Source organism: Epinephelus lanceolatus, chromosome 19 (assembly GCF_041903045.1).
Source record: "Epinephelus lanceolatus isolate andai-2023 chromosome 19, ASM4190304v1, whole genome shotgun sequence".
Taxonomy (NCBI): domain Eukaryota; kingdom Metazoa; phylum Chordata; class Actinopteri; order Perciformes; family Serranidae; genus Epinephelus; species Epinephelus lanceolatus.
Window position 1 is genome coordinate 35,209,362 of NC_135752.1, and position 27,848 is coordinate 35,237,209.

A 27,848-nucleotide genomic window follows, 5' to 3' on the forward strand; every position below is an offset into this window, starting at 1 on the left:
TTTTAGAAAATAACTTCATTTTAATCAAATGCATTCAGCAGTACATTAAATCAGTTTAACTGAGGCCAGCAATCACACTGTAAAGCCATTAAAGAAACATAAAGATATACATATATTTCTAATGGAGAGGTACCTAATCATATCCCGCTGGTGTTGCTCCATGCTGTATACTGTTTTTTGAATTAAAGTTGTGCTGTATCGTCTCTGCTCGGCAGAAGCTTTCTATTTCAGATCAATTCTCTGTGAAGAATCTTCCAAAAACATAGTTATCTCATGGACGTTCCTTTAAAGTCACATTTATTTTTCTCACAATCTTTACCCAAAGACGTTCTGAGGTCTAAATATTTAACAGCCTTTGTGTGGTGTGATTGTTAAAGCTGTGATGTTGCAGCAAACTGAAGTGGTTAGTAAGGTCTTACATAGAGGTGATGTCACAGAATGTGGTAATCAATCAATGGTGAACTCAAAGGGATAGTCCTGTGTGGGCGCCGACTCAAAGATGACGCTGTCGAACGGGTTCTCTGTCATCCAACTGTCCACTGGAAACCAGGAGTCGTACCAGGAGGTGGTTTTCTCTGTTTCGGGTGTTGTTGTGGGGACTGTTGTTGTTGTGGTTGTTGTGGTTGTTGTGGTTGTTGTAGTAGGAGTGGTATTGAGCCCGCCTCGTAATCTCTGCTGACGCAGTCGGCGTAACCGCATGATCCTGAGCCGCCTGAGTCGCTCCGCTCTCTGGGCTCTGGCGTGATTGTAGACGGTGGTCACCTCAGGAGTGGTGGCTGGAGTTGTTTTCACCACTTTGGGGACCAGTCGGATGGGCCTCTTCCCGTTGAGCGCCATGATTTGTTTGATGCGGTCCCAGTTGGATTTGGCTAAGGTGAAGCTGCAGGAAGTGGCTCCAGAGTCGTAGCCCACCATGCATAGTCTGGTCTGAGGGGTGTAGCCGTCAGCTTTGGCTGTCACCCTGTACTCTCCGGGATTCAAGAGCCGCCAATAGTCACCACCCGAAGCTAGAATGGGAGGAGGTTAATGGTTAGGACCTGAGATTGTTTCAACATGCAAAAACTGAACAAAAAAGCCATGATTGTTTTCTGAAATATAAACATTAGAGATGTACCCAAATCTGAATATGTTAGCTACTGCTAGCTAACCTAGCACCACTGAGCTAGCTAATGTTACAGCTCAGCCGAGGAGGACATCATTAATGTTAACATCTGATGCTGTCACGAGCACGACCCTCTCGGCCATGAGTAGATGTGCGCTTCCTTCTGTGCGGTGATCAAATAATGCGATGGAGGGGCGTTGGTGGCTTAGTGGTAGAGCAGGCGCCCCATGTACAAGACTGTTGCCGCAGCGGCCCGGGTTCGAATCCAGCCTGTGGCCCTTTGCTGCATGTCATCCCCTCTCTCTCTCTCTACCCCCCTTCACGCTTACCTGTCCTGTCCATTAAAGGCAAAATGGCCCAAAAAATATCTTAAAAAAAATAAAATAATAATAATGCAATGGAAACAGATATTTATACTACCTAAAGTTGCTCATTATCATTCAGGAAAAAGATTTGAAATGACTGTGCATTATGTTTCTTGAAATTCATATAATTTTGGATCATTTATGTTCAGTGTTGCATATTCATAGATGGATGGAGCCTTTTGTCTGTTGATTCCGTTTGTATTTGTGGACGTTTTCTGAAAGCGTACGGGTAAAGACGAAACGTAGCAGTACCGCTGGGGGTCGTTGGGGCTGTGTAGCGTAGTTCAAGCAAGACATAACCATGGGAAACGATGAAGACATTTCAAAAACGGTGGAATGAACGATTAGTGAAAAAATTTCTCAGTCAACATGCCTCAATATATAAGAATGGCCTCACAGAACATCCCCATCTACATTGCTGCCTTCGTTAAAAGGTACGTTATTACGACCTCCTTCACCGTTGCATCGTTTGTTGTTGTCTGAAACTTTTGACTTTCTCCTCTAGTGCCACCTATTGGCTGTATCTATGCTGTCATTAAGGAAGCATGGACGTATGAGGGCAGTGACATTTACAATAATTGAAACAGATGGATCTATTTTCATATGTAAAGGACGCCTTAATGAGCCTAGTGTCCACCGACACCCTACCAAGTATTTTGTGGTTGTTTAAACATGGGGAAATAAATGTGGCATTAGCAGATGAAAGTCCCCTGAAAAAAATAAAATAAGTCCTTGAAACACCTAAAAATATAATCAATAAATAAATAAAAACCCTTTTATTCATTTACTAAACTATACTGAACCATTTATATATTTGTATTTAAAGTAAAAAGTAAAATATGAGGATGCCTAAATATATTTCAGAGTCAATTACATGCTATTATTATATCAATTTAATGCTTTGAAGGCACAATAAATTTATTTATTTATTTAATGTTTATTTAACAGGGACGATACATACAACATTGCCACAAAAAAATAGTCAAGTATGATGCATATAAGACGTCTAGCTTCAGCTAATGCATTGTCATTGAATATTAGGATAAAAGATAACGATTTAACATGACTTCTGGTATAAACCACAGCCACTCCCGTCTTATAGCACTAAAACGATAGATACTTTTTCATCCAGAGGGAAATTTAGGCACCTAATAGCTTATTACACAATGCAAACAAAAACATAGATAAACAAAGACATCGAAAAATATAAGCATAAGAATGAACACACACACAGCAGTGAAATGACAGTCTAGTCCCAGGACCAACTCAGAGAGCTGAGAGAGAATTCATATATATATACATATATATACATACCAGTTCTGACATCATGCCGTATTCCCTCCACAGATATGGTGGCATTAGACAGTGGATTTCCCTCCACGTCTCTCACGACACCCTTTATCCCTCGATTTACCTGCACAGGAAACAGCACATCAGTTCCAACCACAATACAATCTATTTTGTTTCAGTGGGACACAACTTTAGAGCTGTAGAAATGACTTGATAGAATTTTATGTGATTATCTTTCGAATTAGGTTTGTGTGTAGAAAAATAAAACAATCCAGTGTGAACTGGTTCAGTCTATGCATTGCTTTTAGTTTATTAAACTGTGTCTCTGGTTCAGATCTGCTTCTTCCACCAGATGACGCCAGTGTCATTAAAGGGAAATTCGGTTTATTTCAACCTGTCTCCTATCGTCCTAAATTTGTTTCAAGTCACTAGTGACATAGAAATAATAGTTAGCATGTTAGCCGTTAGCCTAGATACAGCCGTAGCGTCAGACCTGTTAAAACGTAATTGAACAGGCATCCTTTCAAGTGCAAAGTTAGTCCAGTAAACAAGCTTTTTTTCCACAAAGACCGCCTGTGTGGTGCCATGTTTGTTGTTTACCATCTAGCTAAGGCTGCAACCGGTCCCATTCCTTGCAACAGGGGTATTCCTCTTCTGTGGGCACTGGGGCACAGCATTCACAGGTAACATTACACCACCAATCTCCAGAGCTAAATCCTTGCAGCAGCCATTCCTCCTCTCTCGTCCTCTACCTGTTGTGCCTCTCTCTCTCTCCTCCTCCGTTCTTCAATTTCACGAAGCTCTTCGTCAGTGTATTCTGGCTCAAATAAATAAGGGCGGCCATCAAACTCTGCAAAATCAAATTCCTCCTCCACAAAGTTGAAGTCTGGCAAAAAGTCAGCCATTATTCTATAAATCTTTCATAAAATAAATGAATGAACTTTTCAGGCTACTGTCCGGTTCTGCCTTGCAGCTGCTGCTGCTTGTTCTCACGAGATTTCAGCTGCGCTTTGGGAAGCAGAGGTAAACGGTAAACACACCGTAAGGTAAGACAACAACTCTGAAGACCACCTAAATGTGGAATGTTAGTATATAGGCTTTCCACATCGAAATGAAATGCAAACCAGCAAAGCCGGTTCTAGTAACAGATCCATGAGTTTAAGGGTTCATCAGATGCCACAACGTTGTACTAAGGATTATGATACTATGAGGCTGGATAATACAACTCTGGAAAATTCTCACAGTGACAACTGTTTTATTTGTTGCCACAACAAATAGTATATAGAGCATCTCTCTACCTTACCAGACAAAGCACTTTACATTTGCCTCTCATTCAATGTGGAGCTGCCATGCAACTCAAGGTTCATTGTCTTGCTCAAGGAAACTTTGACATGTGGACAGAGGGATCCATGGATCAAACTGCTACCTTGTGATTGAAGAACGACCCGCTCTACCTCCTGAGCCCTGAATTGATGTTCAAAAGATTTTGGGTTAAGCTTATACTTATCAGTTCATTTCTCACTTGTTCCATGAAGGACAACAGAGCCTCGCGGTTGTTCTCCCACTCCAGAGGCAGCTCACTCTCATGAGGAAACTTGTCACAGCCCAGGAAGATGGACAGCTCAAAGCAGTTGGTGTGCAGGTAGCTGAAGTCATTCATACCTGTGAGAGAGGAAAGTGTCAGAGGAGGGTTTGATAAGCGAGGTAAATTGTATTTTAGTGCATCAATACATTTGACACACCCAACAGCAACATGTCTAAAGCAATGCTGTGGTTTCTAAGGATGACAAGCATTTTCGGCAATCAGCTTGGCTAAAATCAAGCCTTACTTGGTCACTTACAGGCCACATTTCTGCCTTCGCTGTGGCTCAAAAACTGACATCCATAAAAAAAGTCTGGTCACATTTTGAACTGGTGTATCTGCTGATTAATTCTGTACCTGATATGTTATGACCCATTAACGATAGGCAGCATACAAGATGAAAACAAATTCTTGTTTTGTTATCTGTGCTGCCATCTTGACTGAAAGGCAGCCAGGAAGGACAATTCCAATGCGTGTATTGTCTAGAGTGGACGAGATCAGCTCTGGCAGCCACGTTGCAGCTGGAACATGTGTGCCTGGCGGAGATCTGCACTCTACTAAGTGCACTTTCTAATTGGGAAATTTTTATTGTTGAGGGTAGGAACTATGAGATTTTTGGTTTATTCAGAGTAGCCAGAAAACAGTTTACGGAAAGACGTCTTGCTATTGAGTTTTGGAGACCCACAAATGTCTCATGTTTCATTAATTTCCATTGGATTGAGTTGGCAACACAAGTCTTGGCAGCTGGTTATATACACTTTGGATACCATTAAGTTTGGATTACCAACTGGGCAGAGCTGGTAGTTGCCCCAGAAAACCTCTGTAGTTACTGTCTGTTTGTTGCTTTTTGGTGGTTTGAATATTTGCACATTTCTTTTGGGAAATTGCAGCACTTAAACACAATATCTTGGTCCTTCATTATTATGTAGTCTTGTGGCCTTGTTTTAGTCTGGGAACCAGACAACTCTGCAAGCTCTTGTTTGATTTGCTCAGGCAGATGCATCTGGACTTCCTCCCGTTCAGACTGATTTTCACCTGTCCTGGCCTGTTTTAAGCCAATCACAACCATTTATCTCATATGGAGTGGGTTCGAGAGGATGACCGGCAACTTGTAGAGCCTTTGCGCTTTACGCAAAATGCATAATGATGTCATTTTTGGCTTGTGCACCCTTGAGCTGGGGACACTATGGTGAGCACAAACCTAGCTTGGTAAGGAGGAGTGCTGTTGAGGCATTTTGGGAAACAAGATGGCTGCAGTTGATGTGGAACTTTCTGTTGAAGTACTGTTTTTAAATTCTATTGGCAAAAATGGCAACACTTGTTCATGGACATATTGGAGCTACACCATCATAGCTCATCTCTGCATGCTGTAGTCTGTTTACATTTGTTTGTCGCTCAGTGCTATGTCACGCTTCGTTGCTCTGATTGGTTGTTGGTCTATCCAGTTGTGTCCAGAGGCAATTTGGTCTACAGCTGCCAAGAACACTGCTTGGAAATCTTAAACAAACGGAGCGGTTCCAGACTATGTGACATTTGCGACTTGGTCCGGCAATGTCAGGCTAGCTTTGTCTTGTAGAGGGGCCTAAACTCTAGTTTTAAACCCTAATTATTCTAGTTAATAGAAGGCTCACATGGTGTACATAAATAGTAGTGTATCACGATAAAGCCCAAATTATATTTAGAGTGACATACAGTACAGGCCAAAAGTTTGGACACACCTTCTCATTCAATGCGTTTTCTTTATTTTCATGACTATTTACATTGTAGATTCTCACTGAAAGCATCAAAACTATGAATGAACACATGTGGAGTTATGTACTTAACAAAAAAAGGTGAAATAACTGAAAACATGTTTTATATTCTAGTTTCTTCAAAATAGCCACCCTTTGCTCTGATTACTGCTTTGCACACTCTTGGCATTCTCTCCATGAGCTTCAAGAGGTAGTCACCTGAAATGGTTTCCACTTCACAGGTGTGCCTTATCAGGGTTAATTAGTGGAATTTCTTGCTTTATCAGTGGGGTTGGGACCATCAGTTGTGTTGTGCAGAAGTCAGGTTAATACACAGCCGACAGCCCTATTGGACAACTGTTAAAATTCATATTATGGCAAGAACCAATCAGCTAAGTAAAGAAAAACGAGTGGCCATCATTACTTTAAGAAATGAAGGTCAGTCAGTCCAGAAAATTGCAAAAACTTTAAATGTGTCCCCAAGTGGAGTCGCAAAAACCATCAAGCGCTACAACGAAACTGGCACACATGAGGACCGACCCAGGAAAGGAAGACCAAGAGTCACCTCTGCTTCTGAGGATAAGTTCATCCGAGTCACCAGCCTCAGAGATGGCAAGTTAACAGCAGCTCAGATCAGAGACCAGATGAATGCCACACAGAGTTCTAGCAGCAGACCCATCTCTAGAACAACTGTTAAGAGGAGACTGTGCGAATCAGGCCTTCATGGTCAAATAGCTGCTAGGAAACCACTGCTAAGGAGAGGCAACAAGCAGAAGAGATTTGTTTGGGCCAAGAAACACAAGGAATGGACATTAGACCAGTGGAAATCTGTGCTTTGGTCTGATGAGTCCAAATTTGAGATCTTTGGTTCCAACCGCCGTGTCTTTGTGAGACGCAGAAAAGGTGAACGGATGGATTCCACATGCCTGGTTCCCACTGTGAAGCATGGAGGAGGAGGTGTGATGGTGTGGGGGTGTTTTGCTGGTGACACTGTTGGGGATTTATTCAAAATTGAAGGCACACTGAACCAGCATGGCTACCACAGCATCCTGCAGCGACATGCCATCCCATCCGGTTTGCGTTTAGTTGGACGATCATTTATTTTTCAACAGGACAATGACCCCAAACACACCTCCAGACTGTGTAAGGGCTATTTGACCAAGAAGGAGAGTGATGCGGCAGATGACCTGGCCTCCACAGTCACCGGACCTGAACCCAATCGAGATGGTTTGGGGTGAGCTGGACCGCAGAGTGAAGGCAAAGGGGCCAACAAGTGCTAAACACCTCTGGGAACTCCTTCAAGACTGTTGGAAAACCATTTCAGGTGACTACCTCTTGAAGCTCATGGAGAGAATGCCAAGAGTGTGCAAAGCAGTAATCAGAGCAAAGGGTGGCTATTTTGAAGAAACTAGAATATAAAACATGTTTTCAGTTATTCCACCTTTTTTTGTTAAGTACATAACTCCACATGTGTTCATTCATAGTTTTGATGCCTTCAGTGAGAATCTACAATGTAAATAGTCATGAAAATAAAGAAAACGCATTGAATGAGAAGGTGTGTCCAAACTTTTGGCCTGTACTGTAAATTGCCTCATCTGTATGCGCTGATGAACATGTGCATACACATTCATGTATGCAGACACCAACTGTCACATAAACAGAACTGCTTGCATGTCTGTGTTCAGTTTTGGGTACATTCGATCCTTAACTGACAAAGAAAACCAGTTCATAGATGTCCTGTGTGGGAGTACTGGTTGGTTGATCTCAGAGTAAGATATAATGAAGCTGCCATCCATAGCTTGGTTTGCTTTGTGAACTGTACTTGATGAGGACCCCAAACAAATTAATCCGTCCGTGGATACCAGCAGAGGTAAAGATGATACCCTCTGTGTCAGCACTTACTGCCCACCACTGGATTCCAGCTGGCTCTGTTGATGATGCCCTGTGCCGCGGTGACATCATCGCCATGGCAGGAGCCTCGGTAAGTCTCCGTCATGGTCAGATGACTGTGGGCGTAAGACATCGCCAACCATCTGAACATGGCGTCATCAGGAGTCTCCCTCAGAGATCCCTCATTCTGCCGCTGGATGCGAGCCCACGTCTCCTCGTTCATCTCAGAGTTACCTCTCCAGCGCCGGCTGTCGGTCATCTTTGACATCATCAAAGGGATATGGGGTTATTAAATGGCTGCTGAGGTGATCTGTATGTTTATTTAGTTCTTCTATGTAAAATTGACTTACAGAAATTGGTGGTCGCTGCATGTCAAAAGGATACGCGACCAGTTTTTCTCCTCCTTGCAAATTAGCTCCCAGAACAAATGGGTTGCGCTCCATCCAGGCAATGATGGCTTTTGTCTCAGTACCAAGCTGCTAAATAAGGCAAGAAGCAGAAAAACATTTGAGCTTCAGCACATCGTGTAGATTCAACGTGGCCCTTGGTGGCATTGTGAACAAACTCACAGAGCTATTGAGAAAGTTTTCTGGGAGTGGGATGTGATGATTGGGCACGATACGAGGGACCCAGCCTCTGTCCTCAGCTCCCCACAGGATGCTGTTGAGGTCTGGGAAGTTCTGGAAAATGTCGTAACCTTCTTCGGTCCAGTGGCCCAGAGCCCAGTTCCCCATCTCGGAGCCCTGGAGGACAAAAGGGAGGCCCAAATTAGGTCTCAAAGTACATATGTGCACTTAAGCAGAAGTAAATAAATACTCCTTGGATGCCCTTCCAGTGGAAGAAACGTGCCCTACGTACTAGAAAACATTCCGCCCCTGCCCCTCAGACAGCCTGAGTCCGACACTGACTGAGGCTACCAGTGTGTCACCCCAAGGCACTGAAGTTACACTAACAGTGAATGTATGTTTCATCGTACCATCTCAAACGCCAGCTCGTAAGCATCAGGGTTGAGTGAAGGCACCAGGTGTATTCTCACTCCGTCCACCAGGCGGCGCACTCTGGGGTTCTCGTCATTGTACTCTTTGCACAGAAACTGCATCAGCAGGAGGAGAAGCTCTCGACCTAGTGCCTCGTTACCGTGGAGACCGGCCGTGTACCGAAATTCAGGCTCACCTATTGACAAAAGGACAGCACCCAGTTTTATTAACACCAAGATAGGTGGCTTTATACCCTGCTTACTCAAGATTACCCACAGACCTTGTTGTGAGTAGTTTCATGTAGGAACTATTTTCTTTCTACCAAATTACACCCATCAACCATCTTAAAGCACAGAAGGAAGTGTGCATCTACTCATGGACAAGAGGCTTGTGCTCATGACAGCATGAGATGTAAACAGCTGTAATGTTAGCTAGCTCAGTGATGCTAGGTAAGGAGTAGATGCACGCTTCCTTCGGCGTGGTAATATGGTTGATAAGTTTGGTTTGGTAAAAGGAAAGTAGTTCTTACATGATCTGATCACAACAAGGTCTGTGGATTATCTTGAGTAACTGGGTCATGATTTCTGGAAAGAGACATTGCTGCTGAGTTTTTCAAATGTATTTTTTTTTTTTTGGCGCTTTGGGCACTACAAGTCGAGAACCATCTAGTGTCATTATACTGAAGAGGAGGCAGACATCTCTTTGGCCAATGTCTCCAACACTCAACAGCTCATGCCAAAACAATCTAGATTGATTTATAGCGCTACAGGTAACAGAAAAAAATCTGTATTTTTTATTTTGGGGTGAACGCATTTGTGTCTCATACCTGTCTCGTGCTCTCCGGGGTTGTCAGAGATCTCCATGGCGTACATCTTCAGGCCCTGAGAGCTTTTACCAATGTTGTAGATCCTGGTGATGTTGGGACACTCTTCGTTTATCACCTTCATCATCTGGAAGAGATTCAAATCTGTGATATTGTTTGTGCAGATTTATCAGTTAGTAAGGCATTTTATTTTTGATTAATGTGACTTGAAAACAGACCTGTCTCATCTCCTTGTAGTTGTGGTGTCTGAAGTCCAGGTCGTCGGAGGAGCTGACCTCATTCTCACTCTGGTAGCTGCCTGAAAGAAACAACATGTAGGCTAAAATTTCTGCTGCTGAGAAGATTTTTACTGCTAAAGAAAATAAAAAAAGGCTTTTTACGGGCGTTCACATGGACAGTTTATAGTTTGGAAGGTAAAATTATCCATACTGCGTTGTCGACTCTGGCAACAGTTCATCCAACCCAACCTGTTAGTTAGTTGTGCTTAATGCTAATTTGCAAAATAATTTGTGGTATCAAGTATATGTATATGTTATATTTGATGTAGTGGAGTAGAAGTATTAAGTAGCAGAAAATAAAAGTACTTAAGTAAAGTAGAAGTACCCCAACATAGTGCCTCCCTAGAAGCCAACATGACCTGGCCCAGCATCGGGCAAAACTTGGCACACCGGAAGAAATAACTTGGGCTGCATTCAGTTGCCTGACTTACGTAAGACTCGGGATGAATGATGTCCTAGAATCAGGCCAAATAAACTGACATAATTATGGCTGTCGACATTGCTGTCACTGGGGCGTTATCAAAAATGACCTGTCCAAGCATCGGTCTAAACACAGCATGCTGAAAGAATTAAGTTGGGCTTGGTCTGGTTGCCCGACTCTAGTTGAATGAAGAACCAGAACTGGGCCAAAAAAACTGGCCCAGCTCCGGCCGCTGACGTTTCCATCTCTGTATTAAGTACAGTAACTGAGTAAATGTTCTTAGTTTCTTTCTACCACTGGGAAATAGTGGAAACTCTTTGCAGGTTTTCTGTGACTCAGTAATGTAACACACGTTTAAACACAGAGGTTATGAAGTTCATATTGTGAAATACTGTTTTTCTTCCAGAACAGGATGACATATTCCTGTAAGGAATGAGAAAACTCAGTGACTCATGAGGTCATGAAACCTTTGAAAAGCTTGTGAAACACTTAAAACTCAGATTCCCAGCAGCTTAAAGAGATGTTTACTCCTGAGACAGCAGTCAAGTGGTGTTGTGATGTTGCTGTGTGTGATACTGACTGGGTAGTTGACAGGCCAGGATCTCAGCTCTGAGACACAAGCTGCCGTTCCAGCTCTGAGGCAGGATGCGGATGTAGCGTGCCACCATGGGCGCAGCAAACTGATTCATCACCGGCGTGTCCCTGTCCACGTTCCCGTAGAACAACTGCAGGAGAGGATCACACATGTAAGTCTTTCCGTTGAAGATCAGCTATCACTTCATTTGTATATTTTAATTTCATTTCCACTCACCCATTCAGCGTAGCTGTCGTGCAGTGTAGTCCAATCACGGCTGTCGTTACTGAAGGCCACGTAGTAGGACGACACAAAATCCTCCCTGGAAAGAAAATTAGATTTATAAGTTTGTATTTGTACTAATCTGTATGGAAGCTCATTTCTGCCAGGAGAAGAAAAATAAAAATATGGGATGTCAAAATTATAAGAAAGTATTTCATCTATTATCTCTGTTTTCCTGCAGTAATTGGCGTCCACAGTCCAATGATACTCACATACAGAAAATGCTAAGACAATAAATCACAGTAACATCAATACGTGCATGTTCTGAGGTGGAGTTTAGACTCACATTTGCTCCGAGTTTCTTCCCTGAGTGATGACCCCAGTGAACTCCACCTCTCGCCGGGCATCCACCTCAAACCAGTGGTTAGTCTCCTCTGGCTCTGCGCACCACGCACCGCCGTACAGATCCTCCTCATCATCAGTGCCCTGCATCCAAACACAACATTTCTTAGGCCCAGTTTTTCATCCAAACTCTTCATCAGATAATTATGGAATGCCATTTATTTCAATATTATATCAATAAATATAAAAAATACCTAAAAAATATATAAATATGCCTATGGAATCAATCCTGCAATACATAAATGAGCTGAAGCTGAAGTGTTTGGGGCTACATTATCTGCTCAGATTCAACCAAATGCTTCAAAACTCATTGGACGATGCTTCACAGTGCAGATGGACATTGACCTGAAGCATACTGCAAAAGCAACCAAAGACATTTTTAAGGCAAAGAAGTGGAATGTTCTGCAATGGCCAAGTCATATCATCTGACCTGAATCCAACTGAGCATGCATTTCTCTTGCTGAAGCCAAAACTGAGGGCAAAACACCCAAAACACAAGCAGGAAGTGCAGACGGCTGCAGTAAAGGGCTGGCAGAGCATCACCAGGGAAGAAACCCAGCATCTGATGATGTCTATGTGTCCAACACTTCAGGCAGTCATTGACTGTAAAGGATTTGCAACCAAGTATTAAAACTGACTGTTTAATTGATGATTATGTTAGTTTGTCCAAATACTTATGAGCCCTTAAAGTTGGGGGACTGTGTGAAGAAATGGCTGTAATTCCTACACGGTTCATACTACATTTTTGAAAAAAGCCTTAAATGAAAGCTGAGAGTCTGCACTTTAAGCAGGTATTCATTGTTTCATTTAAAACCCACTGTGGTGGTGTACAGAGCCAAAATGATGACAAGTGTATCATTGTCCAAATAATTATGGACCTGACTGTATATATAAAGAAATGTAAATATTAATGAGTCAATACAATTCAATTAATAAATGAATGTTTGTATGTTTTTATTTTAAAACTGAACATTTTTTTAAAAGCACTATGTTTATTTTAGGGGTCTTTTATTTCATAATTCCACGTTTATTTTTTAATTTCTGTTTCTTATTTTCAAATGAATGGGGTGTGGTCATCTCACAGATTAACACCCAAACAACACCAGCTCATTCTTGTCTCATTTGTGGTCTGACAACAGAACAGAATAAAAGTCTCCTGGAATACATTTGGAAATCTGAAATAATATTCCCTAAAAATAAAAAAAAGTAAAATGATGAAATAAAGTCCCCTAAAATAAATAAATGTATAATTGTGTAATAAAAGACAGGATCAATAAATAAATGTGAAATAGTGAAATACAAGTGCCCTAAAATAGAAAAATGTGAAATAATAAAAGTCCCCTATAATAAATAAATGTGAAATAATAAAATAAAAGTCCCCTAAAATAAATAAATGTGAAATAATAAAATAAAAGTCCCCTATAATAAATACATGTGGAATACTGAAATAAAAGTCCCCTGAAATTTAGAAAAAAAAAGTAGAACTATGAAATAAAAGTCTCTAGAAGTAAGAAGTACATTTGGAAATCTGAAATAATATTCCCTTAAAATTAAAAAAAAAGTAAAATAATAAATAAAGTCCCCTAAGATAAATAAATGTAAAATTATTAAATAAAATTCCCCTAAAATAAATAAATGTATAATTGTGTAATAAAAGACAGGATAAATAAATGAATAAATGTGAAATAGTGAAATAAAAGTGCCCTAAAATAGAAAAATTTAGAATATGAAATTAATGTCCCCTAAAATAAATAAATGTATAATTGTGTAATAAAAGACAGGATAAATAAATGAATAAATGTGACATAGTGAAATACAAGTGCCCTAAAATAGAAACATTTAGAATATGAAATTAAAGTCCCCTGAAATTAAAAAAAAAAAAAGTAGAACTATGAAATAAAAGTCTCTAGAAGTAAGAAGTACATTTGGAAATCTGAAATAATATTCCCTTAAAATAAAAAAATGTAAAATGATGAAATAAAGTCCCCTAAGATAAATAAATGTATAATTGTGTAATAAAAGACAGGATCAATAAATAAATAAACGTGAACTTGTGAAATAAAAATGCCCTAAAATAGAAAAAATTTGTATATGAAATTAAATTCCCCTAAATTAAATAAATATGAAATAATAAAAGTCCCCTAAAATAAATAAATGTGAAATAATAAAATAAAAGTCCCCTAAAATAAATACATTTGGAATTCTGAAATAAAAGTCCCCTGAAATTAAAATAAAAAGTAGAACTATGAAATAAAAGTCTCTAGAAGTAAGAAGTACATTTGGAAATCTGAAATAATATTCCCTTAAAATAAAAAAAATGTAAAACGGTGAAATAAAGTCCCCTAAGATAAATAAATGTAAAACTATTAAATAAAAGTCCCATGAAATTCATAAAAGTGGATTTATGGTATAAAGCTATGATTAATGATAATTATTTTTTGAAATATACTGACTCATTTATATATTCATAGTTATGCATTCTTGAATTTATTTCACAGGCAATTATATTATTTATGTATTTATTTATTTAATATTGACTTAAATGGCATTCCATACATAACTGCTTTGAGAGTAGACACCCCATTTTCCCAGTAAAGTAGTTCTTAGTAGTTGTGTTGGACGTCTACCTGCATGTTGAGTCGTCCCCTCTGAGCCGTGAAGCCGTGGTGAGACTGAGAGGAAGCCAGCAGCTGGTCGTCCTCCACCCGGTGAGACTCCAGGCCCAGAGGAGGACACTCTGAGTGCAAAGGCAAACACAAACAGGATTTGTTTAACGTTCCAGAAAAACACTCTGATTCAAAACACTCGCTGGCTTCATTCTTGAGGCAGCAGAGCGGCCGCTAACAAGTCTGACAGGAGCTTTTTTCTGTTTAATGTGTCGCAGTAAAACATGTTGTTAAAGACAAAGTACTCGTTAAACAAAAGGCTCAGTGGATTTACAACTGCACCATGGTGAGACAGTCTTTAATTTCAGAATTTAAAAACTGAGAAACAACTTCAGCAGTTCTCTTACTTTTAGGTTCAACAGGTATTGCGATCTGCCTCAGTCTCTCCTCTTCCTCCTCCTCCCACTTCTTCCTCAGCCGCTCAGCTTCAGAGGCGTAATGAGAAAACAACATGTGTCAAAACATGTATTCACTCTCCAGCCACACACAAAATATTTCCATATGTGCTTGTACAGTGCACCTTCATTTCCACTCATACATTCCTCATGTTTCCTGTCCAAAATATGGGTCAGTCCAGCCTGTGTGAGCTAATACCTTCAGCGCTGTTCTTGGCGAACACTCTGGACTTTAAAGTGGAGTTTTGTAACTGTTTTATTTGATTTTACAGGAAATACCAAAATGGTGTGTAAGACTGAGACGCAGTTATCAAACTGATCTTTTCAGCCGCCTCCCTCCTGCCTCTTGATATCATCATAACATCAGACAGCTGGTCTCAGAGGTTTACATAACAGTCCACAACAAAGCAGCCGTTAGAAATCCGTCCTTGCCCCTCTATTTTATCCCTCTCTATTTTCCTTATCATTCCCAATAATAACAAACCACTGAAGAATTTGGAATAAAAATAACTCTGGTTTATAATTTTCATATCGTCAGCAAACTCGCCCATTGGTTCCTATGACGTGAATCTTTAAAAACACAAATATATAGTTTCATTTTTATGTCTCTGCCTCGGCGATAGCCTTAGCCAGGGGCAATATGTTTTGGTTTGTCCATCTATTTATTCATTCGTCGCATTCTTGTGAATGCAATATCTCAGGAATGCCTTCAGAGTTTGTTTTTTTTTTCAAATTTGGCACAAACATCCACCTGGAGTGATGGACGAACTGATTAGAATTCAGTGTTTAAAGGTCACTGTGACCTGGTCTGCCTCGCTATCATTAACGCCATATCTCATGAAGGCCTTGAGGGTATTCCTCAGATTTGAAACAAATGTCCACTTGGACTCAAGGATAAACTGATTAGATCTGGGGGGTCAAAGGTCAGTGTGACCATGTGTCTGTCTCATTCTCGAGAACACGATATCTAATGAAGGCCTCGAGGGAATTTCCTTAAATTTGGCACAAACGTCCACTTGGATTTTGGTGGTCAAAGGTCAAGGTATCTGTGACCTGATCCATCTCATTCTTGTGAACGCGATATCTCAAGAATGTCTTGAGGGAATTTCTTCAAATTTAGCACAAATATCCACTTGGACTCGATAATGAACTAATTTTGATTTTGGTGGTCCAAGGTCAAAGGTGTCTGTGACCTTTTCCAGCTTTGCACTCACAGACAGAACTTGTTTATAGGATTATTTTTATGCCGCCACACCGGCAATAGCTATGGCAGGAGGCATCATGTTTTCTGGTTGTCTGTCCGTCAGTCTGATGAACGCAATATCTCAAGGGATCTGTAGGGAATTTCTTCAAATTTGGCACAAACTCCACTTGTACTCAAAGATGAACGGATTGGATTTTAATAGTCAAAGGTCAAAGTCACTGTGACCCAGTGTCTGTTTCATTCCCATGAATGCAATATTTCTTCAAATTTGGCACAAACATCAACTTGGACCCAACAATGAACTGATTAGATTTTGGTGGCCACAGGTCAAGGACAGTGTGATCCTGCATCTGTTTCATTTTCATGAATGCGATATCTCAGGAATACTTTTGGGGAATTTCTTCGGATTTGGCACAAACATCAACTTGGACTCAACAATGAACTGATTAGATTTTGGTAGTCAAAAGTCAAGATTACTGTGACCTTGGCCGTAACTCAAGAATTCATACACTAATTATGACAAAATTTCACACCTATCTATAATAGAAGAAAATGGTGAGGATATGACATTTTATATCCGAAAGGTCAAAGGTCAACTTCACTCTGACATCATAATGAAAAATATATCATAATAAAAACACTTTGGGCCATTACTCAACATCAAAACAAGAACAGAAAGGGAGAAATTGGCCAGATACTGTATTGGTGACACTAATCTTGGGTGCCATCTTGAATCTTGTGTGACGCGTTTATGTTTTAGAATTTGTAGCATTTGTTGAGGGCTATTTTCAGCAGTGGATTAATCCACACAACTTCCCGTAAAAGTTTAAATTAAAAACCTTTTTCAGCCTTTTCTTTTCGGGCTCTCTCCTCCTCTTCTTCTTGTTTCTTAGCAGCCACTGTAAAGACAGAATCAGAGACACAGAACAACTCATCACACTGCTACGACCAAGAACTGCAGCATATTAAGTTATTGATGGGAAGTTATTATAACGATGGACGTACAGTCGGCGTAATCATACTCTTCATACCAGGGGCCGATATATGGGGCGGTGGTTTCCTCTGAAACAGAAGCACATACATGATTACAGACTTTTCTTTAATCCATGATGACCCCTCAAAGTATGTGAAGATATAGGTACACATAAGCAAACAAAAAGTATCTGAAATAAATAAACAATTGTGAGACTCTTTACATGAAACCAAAATTCATCATACGCGTTTTTACAAACTTTAATCTCTTAACTCGTCATATACAAAGAATTAAAAAATACCTGGTATATACATGATGACCTCAGTAGTCGTGGCTTTCTTGTTATCAGGGTATCCACCAGGCCTGATATCACCTGCACAGCAAATACTGTATTATAATCATTTTTCAGCAATACCTCTCCCATCAAACAAACAAGAAACTCCACAGCAGCACATTTATCACCACAGAAGTCCACTGTCATTACAGGGGAAATAAAGCTGCAGGAAAAAAAAGATTCTACTGTGCATTCCCTCCTTCAAAATTATAGTCTTTACCCAGTAGACTGTCTCTTTATTTGCCCGTTGAAAACATCTAAATACTAAACATGTTCCTCCATGTTCTTCTCTATATAAAATGTCACAGCCTTACTAAACCACTGGAACCCTTTAAGCTTCGTCATAAAAGGCTTCATAAAACTTTTGGCTCTGAATGAGTGCATGTTGATGAAAAAAACATACGTCCGGCATCCCAGTAGTCGGCGTCGAGCTCACTGCGGGTTTTTGTTGGAGGTGTTGGCTTCTTTACTGCATAAAAAGAGACAAGGAAGTTGTTAGTTTTATAGCTTTCACTGAAATCTATGTAAGGATGACACCATTTGCATATGTGCAATTTGGTAAGAGAATGTCCTGAAAGTCCTGCTTCAAAGAAATATTTAAGTAAAAGTACAAATGTTTTAGCATCAAAATATACATACAGTACCAAAAGTGCTCATTAGGCAGAATAGCCCATTTTAAGAAATACATGTTACAGTATATCTTTGGATTGTAATCATTGACGCATTAAAGGGATAGTTCAGATTTTTTGAATAGGGGGTTTATGAGGTTTTTATCCATGGTCAGTGTTCTAGCTACAGTAGATGTCAGTCAGCATGCCCCCAGTTTGGAGAAGCAGGCTGGAGTATGGCGGCAGCTGCAAAACATATTTAAGCCACCTAAAAAAATCAATATCAATTTAGGTCTATGCTATATTTAAAATATTTTCACCTCTTTACCTTGGAAGTCGTAAACAGCTTTAGCTCCCAGTCTAAGCTATCTTCAAAGCCACCAGACTTCATTGACAATAACAGTCATTCTAGCTTGCAGAACTCGGGAGCTGCTGGTCTACCGCTGCCTCGATCCATTAATTTGTTTGTGTTGTGTGATTTTGGTGAATCCGAACTAACCCTTTAAAACATGGGTCTTCAACAGGGCATTGACAGTCCCAATTGGGGGTCCTCAGAGTTACTGCTGGGTAGCTGTCAAATTATTGTTTGATAATTTCTTTCTTTCTTTTTGTTTTTTTAAGATTAAAATATGTCTGAAAAATCCAACCCATTTTATTTACAGTACGGTGACAGGTTTACTGTTAGGTTAAATATATTAATCTGTCAGTAATTATTATTCTAATAGCTTAGTTGGTATGCACCATATAAAGGTGTATGTATTCATTGCTCTTCTGGCTGCCCTATATGTTATTGTAGGAAAAGTTAGATATGCAACTCAATTCTATATATGTGGTAAGGGGACCCTGCTCTGTCTCTCTTCAAGCTGAGGGTTCTGCTGCTTTAAAACACCAAAGTCACACAGTAACACAAACAAACTAACTAATTGAGGCAGCAGTAGGCCAGCAGCTTCTGTGTTCTGCAATTTTAAATTATTGTTTTTCTCAATGGAGTCTGGCTTTGAGGAGAGCATAGTTACAGCTTAAGTTTACTGTTGAAAATCTCTGTCTGACAGCAAGAAAAGCAGTGAAAAAAAATCTAAATATAGCATACACTTGAACTGATACAGATATTTTTTTTAGGTGGTTAAAACACATTTTGCTGCTGCCCCCGTCCACAGCAGTAAATTGCTAAGCTTTCATGTGGTCCTATGCCTGCTTCTCCAAACTGGGGGCGTGCTGACTGACATCTACTGTATGTAATACACTAGCCCTTTTTAAACAGGAATTGTGCAAATTTGCAGGAAAGCCCAATCCGTCTTTTTTCAGCATTGGCAGTATAAAAGCAAAATCGGGGAGTGCAGCAAAATGCCGCCTGCCTACTTTTGTTTATACAGAATGCGCCTTTTTTGGGGCAATGGGGGGCGTGAGCAAGTAACAAAACGTGTAGCTCAGCGTGTGACGTAAACAGTGACGTGGGAGGGAAGCCGCGGCTGGTCAGTCCTTTAACGATTCTCTCGTAAGTCTACCCGTTCTTCACCGTCCCCGTCATTTGACGGTTAATGGCCTCTTCGTTTGCGAGGACAAGGAGGGCGTGCAATTCCTTGTCTCCCCAGTTGCTCATCTTTACAGTGTCTGTCAGATTTGTGTTTCCCTCTTGCTACTAGCTGCTCATTCCTGCTTTCAGCTGTTCCCTGTTTATCCACCGCCAGTGGGTCGCACGTGTAACAGCCCCTCTCGTTGCGGAAGGTTGCCTCAGTCTGTTTAAACTAAATGGGCTCCGACTACCCTACAAGGCGGAAAATTGGACACTTCGGATCAACTCGCCAATCTGCCTCTGTGTGTCTAAATGCTCACAGCTTGTCGGCAAAACGGCCCAACATTCGCCGAAAATCTGGCAGTGTAAAAGGGGCTACTGACTATGCAACCCCACTTCAAAAAAAAAAATCCAAACTATCCCTTTAATATGGTCATCACTTTAATGTTGCAGCTGATGAAGGTGGTGCTCATTTTAATGAATTTCTATACCGCTAGGTAGCTTGTGAATGTCCCCGAGGATCAGTTAGTTTTATTTTAATCTATAATAATACATCATAATTTCTCTATGATTATATTTTGTATTATAAATCTAAATCTGCAAATAACTTAAGCTATCAAATAAATGTAGTGTCGTAGAAGTATAAAGTAGCTTAAAATGAGAATGCTTTAGTAAGTTAAAATGACCTCGACTTGTACTTCAATAGAGTACTTGAGTAAATGACTTAGTCCCTTTGAATCTCAGGAATATTAGGAATATTTGTTTGTTTGATGGAAACATGTCGTTAGAGTTTTAACCGTGATAAAGTTTCTGCTCTCGTCTAACTTTTATGACTAAAGCTTTATATTTTAAGTGAGCAGTAAAACTGGTTCAGTGACCGTTGAAAAGTCTCACCCAGGCCCGGCTCGACAGGCTCCTCCCATCCCTTTGGGGTCGCAGGTCGAATCACTGCAAAGATCAAGTTACAGAGTTAAAAGGTCTGTAATCCCACCATCCCATCAGACCAAACACAGACAGAGAAGTTGCAACCATGAGTATAATGTTGTGTACATACGTGTGCCCCAGCCCAGTTCAATCAGCAGTCTCTCCTCCTCCTCGTCCAGAGAGGGATTCTTGGTATCCGGCCGCACTGTGGTCATCACCTTCGGTTTCTTGGTGGCTTTGGGCGCCTTTGGCTTCTTTGTGGGTTTTGGTGCTTTGGGTTTTTTGGTGGGTTTTGGGGCTTTGGGCTTTTTAGTGGGTTTTGGGGCTTTCTGCTTCTTTGCTTTGGCTTCTTTCTCAGCTGCTTTCTTTGCTCTGGCTTCAGAGAGATGAGTCAAAAGAGAAAAACAACCAGTTATTTGAAGCCAGTGAAAAATATGTGTGTATATATTTCTGAAAGAGAGTATGGCACATAAAGCTGCTTTGAAGCTTTTTTAAACATTTCATTGCTACATGAACTTTTACTGTCTTTCTTCTTTTTATGTTCGTACAGGCGCATTTGCAGCAAACGTCACACTGCACCTATAAAACAAGTTACAACTCAGACAGACGTCCCTAACACATAAACGCAGCAGAACCTGGTTCTGACGGAGAGTTTGGCCAGTTCATTGGTTTGTCTTGGTCTGACACCAAACAAGAAAGCACTCAGAGTGGAGACCATTGCCAAGGCCTAATAATCTCCACAGGTGTTCCTTTGACAGTCAGTACTGTACAGACATAACAGAGTCGTTACATAAGAGCAGACAGAGTTTGATTTGATGGCGGAGTGAGAGGAGTGTTTTTACCTCCTGGGAGAATGACAAAAATTAAATCAGTTTGATTAAAGGAATACTTCACCCACAAATGGACCATTTGTGAAGCAATTAGTGATGTCATGTTATGTTGAATTTGTGAAGAAAGCTTAGTTTTTCTCTCTTGCCTCCATAGTGGACAGCAAACAAATTGAACAACTTTTAACAACAGCAAAAACTATATCAAATCCAAGTTTCATTTATCTAATTGTATGCTCGGCACTTCACAAACACATGCATACATTTTTATCTGTAAAAAATCCCCCTCAAAAATGTATGTTTTTGTTCTAAGCATCAAATTTCAACCAAAGACTTCAACAAGAGGCTGCACACAGTCGCTACCCCTGGATGTTGTTCGCCAAGAAATAGTTCTATAACCAGATTAAACACAGATTGTTCCTGTTTTCTGTTCATGTATGGTTAAATAAATAAGATTCTGTATGTTAATAAGTGAGCTTTGAGGGTGCAATTTGGTACATTCTTTAACTTTGGACAGAGCCAGGCTAACTGTTTTCCCTGCTTCCAGTCACAGCTCTCTACTTAATACAGACATGAGGGTGATGTCGATCTTGCCATCTCACTCTCTGAAAGAAAGCCCATCCATCTATTTTCAACCACTTATCCGAAGCAGGTCACAGGGACCGCAGGCTGAGCAAAGTATTCCAGACGTCCTCTTCCTAGCAATGCTTTCCAGTTCCTCCTCGGGGAGCCCAAGGCGTTCCCACGCCAGATCAGATGGGTAATCCCTCCAGCGTGTTCTGGGTCTGCCCCGGGGCCTCCTACCAGTTGGACGTGCCCAAAAAACCTCTAACAGGAGGCGCCTAGGAGGATCCTGATAAGATGCCCGAACCACCTCAACTGACCCCTTTCGACACAAAGGAGCAGCGGTTCCAGTCACCCTATCTCTAAGGCTGAGCCCAGCCACCCCATGGAGGAAACTCATTTCAGCCACTTCATCTGTGACCTCATTCTTTCAGTCATTACCCAGAGCTCATGACCATAGTTGAGAGCTGGGACGTAGATGGACCGGTAAATCGAAAGCTTTGCCTTCTGGCTCAGCTCCCTCTTCACCACGATGGTCCGGCACAGCACCCACATCACTGCATAAGCAAACAAGACCCCAAGATACTTGAACTCCCTCGCTTGGGGCAACAACTCCCAACCCCAAGGTTCGACAGTTGGTTGGAGTCGCCTTTCCAGCACCCAGGACCAAACTTTCCTGGGAGGCTGAGCAGTGTGTTACCCCTGTAATTGAAGCACACCCTCCGGTCCCCTCTTTTAAAAATGGGAACCGCCACCCCGGTCTGCCACTCCACAGACACCGTACCCGACCTCCACGTGACGCTGAAAAGGCGTGTCAGCCAAGACAGTGAAGTGGTTAGTTCTGTTTGCAAGTTTTAATTAGGATTTGTTCACATGTTCAGAACTTGAAATCACGAGATCAAGCCTTGTTTGAGAAAATGAAGAGCTGATTGTTCACTTAACTCATCAAATTCATTTGTTCACAAACATTGAGAAAAAATCCAGCATGTATTGTTTGTGCAAAGTAAATATCCTTCAAACCCAGCCTTTAGTTTCCAACCTCTGAAGATCTATGAGGTTAACAGACACACTAACAGAAGGATGGAGGCGATCTCAGAACCTTCAATCAGCCTCAGCGTCACATTACACCTCCTCAACTGTCTGATGAGAAACTTCTTACGGACTTAAAAGTATAGAATAGTTGTTTTCATGTTAAACTACGTAGAACATTACAGGGGGGAGATCTTCAAAGAGTGTTGGGCTTCAGGGTTTTTAATCCACCTTTGTTATGCAACCATCATCAGACTCCAACGCAGACACAGAGGGCGGCTTGTTTTCTTCTGCTAGACATGTTTCCTGATGTTCCGCAGGTCCTTAAACACAACAGTCCCTCTCTGCCAACCCATTACTCACCCCCGCTGTACTGCAGCCACCTTTCATTACTGTCAGTCACCTTTTCTTTCTGTGACTGTACACAGAAACAGCATTGTACAACATGTGTATTATATGCTGAGGTCCACAAAACCTTTTCCTGTTTTGGTTTCTCAGACACAATTATGGTTTTATGTCAAATGCTTTCTTTGCAAAATGATGTGATGGTAAAATACAAGCAACGCAGGATTACCAAATAGGCACAGTCTGCATGTCTTGTAGTCGACTCTGTGATAAAATCTTTAACAACAAAATTCTATCACAAAACACTCAGTATATGTGGAGATATCTCATTTTGGACCAAAGTGGTGGACAGACTAACTGACCAACAAATAAAACAGAATAAATATATGTCAGAAGTACATGTAAGTATATCAAAATGCTAAAGAGGATATTGATCCGGTGTGGGCTGTGCAATTTTTCTTGTATATAAAAATTTAGAATTAAAAGTCCCGAGTGAATCTGTGTTAAATGGCAGATAGACATGCACCTGTATAGAATCTTGCTAGTCTTCTGACCACTCAAAGCACTTAAACACTACTGAGTCACATTCACACATAGTCACACACTGGTGGCTGAGGCTACTGTACAAGGTGCCACCTGGTACTCAGTAGCCATTCACACACACTCTTGCACCAATGGAACAGCCATCGCAAGCAATTTGAGGTTCAGTATCTTGCTCAAGGGTACTTCGACATGTAGACTGCAGGACCTGGGGATTGAGCCGCTGATCCTCTAATTAGTCGGGACAACTTTGGCTCAGAGGTACAGCGGGTCGTCCACTAATCAGAAGATTGGCGGTCAATCCCCTGCTCCTCCAGTCTGCATGTCAAAGTATCCTTGGGCAAGATATTGAACCCCAAATTGCTCTCAATGGCTGTTGCATTGATGTGTGAGGGCGTGTGAATGGTTACTGAGTAGCAGGTGGCACCATGTATGGTAGCCACAGCCACCAGTGTGTGACCGTGTGTGTGAATGGGTGAATGTGACATGATGTGTAAAAGCGCTTTGAGTAGTTGAAAGGTTAGAAAAGCGCTTAACAAGTGCAGTCCATTTCCCATTTACCATGGCCCCCTCTACCTCCTGAGCCACTATGCTGGATGTCTGTATACGAATGTAGAGCTCGTAGGTGACAGGACAAGAATTCGCTATCAGAAGTTTCTGGTTTCCATTATCCAAGTATCATGAGTCATTATGTTTGAACGGCACGTTAACAGTCCGTGTAGGGAGGCAGAACGCATTGGCTGGAATGCAGTCTTGGAACCCAATGGCTCTGTCTGACAATGACTTAGCTTTATATTAGCTTTTTTTCATGTACTGTATGTGTATTTATATGCCGTTATCTGTTTATAGAGATTAACCAAAACGATGGGTGTGTGGAAGAGGAAGTCTTTGCCCTGGTGTCCGCTGGTTACACTGGCTTAGCCCGAAATAATGTCCCTCACCCCTGGAGGCTTTAAGATGGTAGCTGATGAGTTCTGAGATTGAAGAAGTACTGGCTGGTTTTTGGGGCTCTGGGCATAAAGTCTTGCCTGGGTCCAGACCTTTGAATTTGCCTAGTCCATTGTGTTGACTGGTTTCTCTGGCATTGTTTCATGAACAAGACATTTCTTGTTTGAAGAACAACTGATCCAATGAGCGCCATGGAGCTGCCAAGCTGTGCACCAGAATGCCAAGCACTATAGACAAGATAATGCTGCTATCAAGGCTGTTCTTTATTGACATGTCTTCTCAGTATTGCCTGACATTATAGTTGGTTTTATCTTGATTCCGCTCCACTCCTGAAACCCTGATGAAACCAATATGTTGGCATGGCTACGCATCACTGTGGACTTGTAGTAAAATGTTCCTAGATTCATGTTGGTTTCTAGTGATTGGTTAGAGAAAATTGAATCGCCCTTACCCTCGGCAACCAGTTAAAGTAGACACATTGTCAGACTGAAGATGAAAATGTGCCATCATGTGTTACACATGATGGTGGGTCAACGACTCACGTGATCTCAACGACTCTGTAAGGGTTCACACCCACACAGAGTTTAAAGTCTGTGACTCCGTACCAGTCCGTTAGAACTTAAGAAGCCTCTTGGATTAGAGGCGACACGTCTTCAAGAAACTCAAGTCCAGTCGCCTACCATATAGCACTTATGATTACCATGACCTGGATGACTGAGAATCTTCACCAACATGGAGTATAACGAGCTGACAATTCTGTCTGATATCAGGCAAACATATCAGGCGTATTGGGACCAAACACTTCTGGGGACTCCCTCAGAGAACCTTCTCACTGGGGAGCTGCCCTGAGAACACATTCAAGGGCTGTTTTTCAGTTTGCATTCGCACCACAAATAGGATATAGGCCAGCCTATGCCTATTTCGCTTTGGCGAGTCAAACTTGTGCTGTATTTCCCCCGTAGCATACATGCTCATTAAAGCCTGGAGTTCACTGTAGGTCCATTTATCCTTGTTGTCTTACTTTCTTCCCTTAAAATGGTGGTTACCGGTGCTCCATTGACTGTGTTTGAGTTCTCATCATACACTTATATCACTAAAGGTTCCTCTTTTGCTGGCAGAGTACCTACTATGAAATAGGGGCTTAAAATGGCGTTTTTAAGACCTATGATAGGTCTTAGTTTTGGCAGTGCAGACAGAATAAAAAGGGGCTTCTCCGACCTTCAAAAAAGTTCCTGCCTGCAGTCTAGATTTAATGGGAACTTTTCGGTTTGGGTCCAGAGTGTAGAGACCCAATTACACATTTTCCAGCCATGCATACAGCACATTTTCTCAGAGTAAACACAAGATAACAACATTCATTCCTTAATTCTAGGGTTGGAGATTTGTAAATCTGACTGTGAAACAGGGCTGATAAAGATATTGCATGCTCAGCAAAGCCTTCTCTGGATAAACAAAGCTTTGAGAGAAATGAAAAACTGTTTTGGGTCTCAGGTTTAGTTAATTATGGCCTTTTATGTAACTCAAATCAGCCACACATGAAAAGCTCTGGCTGCTAAGGCATGCGGTTTTGCTTCATGCAGCGGAAAGTTCAGAGCATCATTTGCATCGATGCTACTGAAAGTGGGCCGTCTCATAAATCCTGTCTGCTCACTTATGGAAAATCGTAGTGGAAATATTTCTCCAGCTACTCAGGCTTTGTATTTCTCACAGATGTGTCTTTTTCTTGAGACATAATTGAGGCACAGACGCCACTCGACACTGTAAAAGCTCATTCTCTGATCATGTTGCTGGACAAAACAAGCCTCTAAAACTTTTATGGTTGTGTTCTCGACCTGGCACAGCAGAGCAGGTCATGTTAACAGTGGTGTGGTCAGGCTGCCAAGAAAATGTCAGACCACCAACTGCAAGGTTCTGCCCCGTCATCTCTGAATCACTTTCAGCAAAACAAACCCCCCAACTCCTTTTGTTGTTATGGATCATGTGAGGAACACATAAGGCTTTAACATGTGGAAGTTAGAGACAAAGGGTTCAGACAGAAAGCTGGAGCCAGAGACACAAGATAACAGAGTTCAAACCAAATGTTTTCCTGCCTCAGAGACTGATGGCAGTCTTTCCTGTCTGTGTATCCTCAGTGTCTTGGCTGCAGAGCAGAGGCCAGGAAAGGTCAAGAAAATCTGCACATTTATTCCCTTGGATGCTTAAATTCAACCCAGTTAACATCATCTGAAGAGCAGACTTTATGTCTGTATCAGCTCCTTCTTACCTGCCTCAATTTCCTCAGGTGATTTCTTCTTCTTTGGTTTTGTCTTCTCTTCCACCACTTCAGCCGGCTCATCTGACATTTCAGCGTCCCCCTCCTCCCCCTTTCTCCTGTTCTTGACCAGTCCTCGTGTTTCCCTCACCTGAATCCCACCTCTGGAGAGTTTGTTCTCCTCCACATCTTCTTGAGCGCAGACCAGAGCGCAGCACAATGTCAAACCAACCCAGACGACCAGCACCTCAGCCCTCATTCCTCCGGTAAAAACTCTGCAGACTGGGATGAAACAGACCAGAAGTACTCCAGAATCTTAAACTAGCTGTAAAAACAACTTTACACGCACAGTAACTAACATCTGACCCGCAGATGCAGAGATTCAGCTTCTCTTGAGGTCCTCAGGAAGTCTCATAAGACATGAAAGAAATGCAGAGAACAAAAGGATGAGCTTGCAGAGGTCTAGAGAGCTTCCTCCTCTCTGGTGGCGAGTCAGCGTGGAGAGAGGAAGAAAATGTTGTGGGCTGGAAGTTTTAAAGCAGCCTCCCGGTCGTGCTGGAGCAGAGGAAATGCATCTGTCTGGAGTGGATTTTCTCCAGCAGCAGCAGCAGAGCCACACACCTCCCTCCTATACTCTCCCACATACTCCTCAGTCACATCTCTCCCTCATGGCCCTTCACCCCCTTTTCCCCTCACCCATCTCTAAGCAGAGGGGAGGAGCATCTGCCACATGTGACATTCCTAAAACAGAGAAAAGAAAGGAAGGAAACAAAATTAAAGAAGGGCATTATACTCTGGTTTTGCAGTTGTTCATGGAGGGACTAGGAGACTATAGAGTGACTCAGAGTCCAGTAGATGTGGGTTAGACCTCAGTGAAGAAAATAAATGATGGAAAACATCTCTTTAAAGACAATTGAAACAAGCTGAGGCTCCACAGTTCTTCTGAATAGAAAAATAGACACCAGGATTTCTACTTGCCTCCTACTAGGAACTGCAAAGACATGAGAAGTAGGCTTAACATGAGGTCGTAAACCATGTGTACAATACAATAACAGATGTTGTTTCCCTGGG

The 27,848-nt window shown here is 41.5% G+C and overlaps 1 protein-coding gene across 2 annotated transcripts; it reads right to left on the minus strand.

Moving 5' to 3' along the window:
- Positions 1-27,439, minus strand: aebp1a (AE binding protein 1a). 2 transcript variants are annotated; one of them, XM_033646680.2, is made up of 21 exons: positions 26,790-27,439; positions 20,404-20,649; positions 20,244-20,297; positions 17,632-17,697; positions 17,196-17,267; positions 16,927-16,983; positions 16,761-16,820; positions 14,670-14,747; positions 14,284-14,393; positions 11,601-11,740; positions 11,270-11,354; positions 11,039-11,183; positions 9,978-10,057; positions 9,763-9,886; positions 8,936-9,132; positions 8,529-8,702; positions 8,310-8,435; positions 7,972-8,218; positions 4,280-4,419; positions 2,782-2,881; positions 1-1,007 (listed from the first exon to the last, which is right to left on the minus strand). In XM_033646680.2, the coding sequence occupies exons 1-21, from the start codon at positions 27,034-27,036 to the stop codon at positions 448-450; spliced, it is 3,108 nt and encodes a 1,035-aa protein (XP_033502571.1). In that variant the 5' UTR covers positions 27,037-27,439; the 3' UTR covers positions 1-447. The 2 variants fall into 2 exon arrangements, with proteins under 2 accessions (XP_033502571.1, XP_033502570.1); XM_033646679.2 differs by having other exon boundaries at positions 8,310-8,438; positions 26,790-27,438.
- Positions 27,440-27,848: the final 409 nt, after the last annotated feature.

Excerpts from the sequence above, each read along its gene's own strand:
- aebp1a (XM_033646679.2), bottom strand. The coding sequence starts at position 27,036 with ATGAGGGCTGAGGTGCTGGTCGTCTGGGTTGGTTTGACATTGTGCTGC. Across the intron at positions 16,984-17,195 it reads GGTCATCATGTATATACCAG|AGGAAACCACCGCCCCATAT; the intron begins GTATTTTTTAAT and ends CTTCTGTTTCAG. Across the intron at positions 9,887-9,977 it reads ACTACAAGGAGATGAGACAG|ATGATGAAGGTGATAAACGA; the intron begins GTCTGTTTTCAA and ends AATCTCTTCCAG.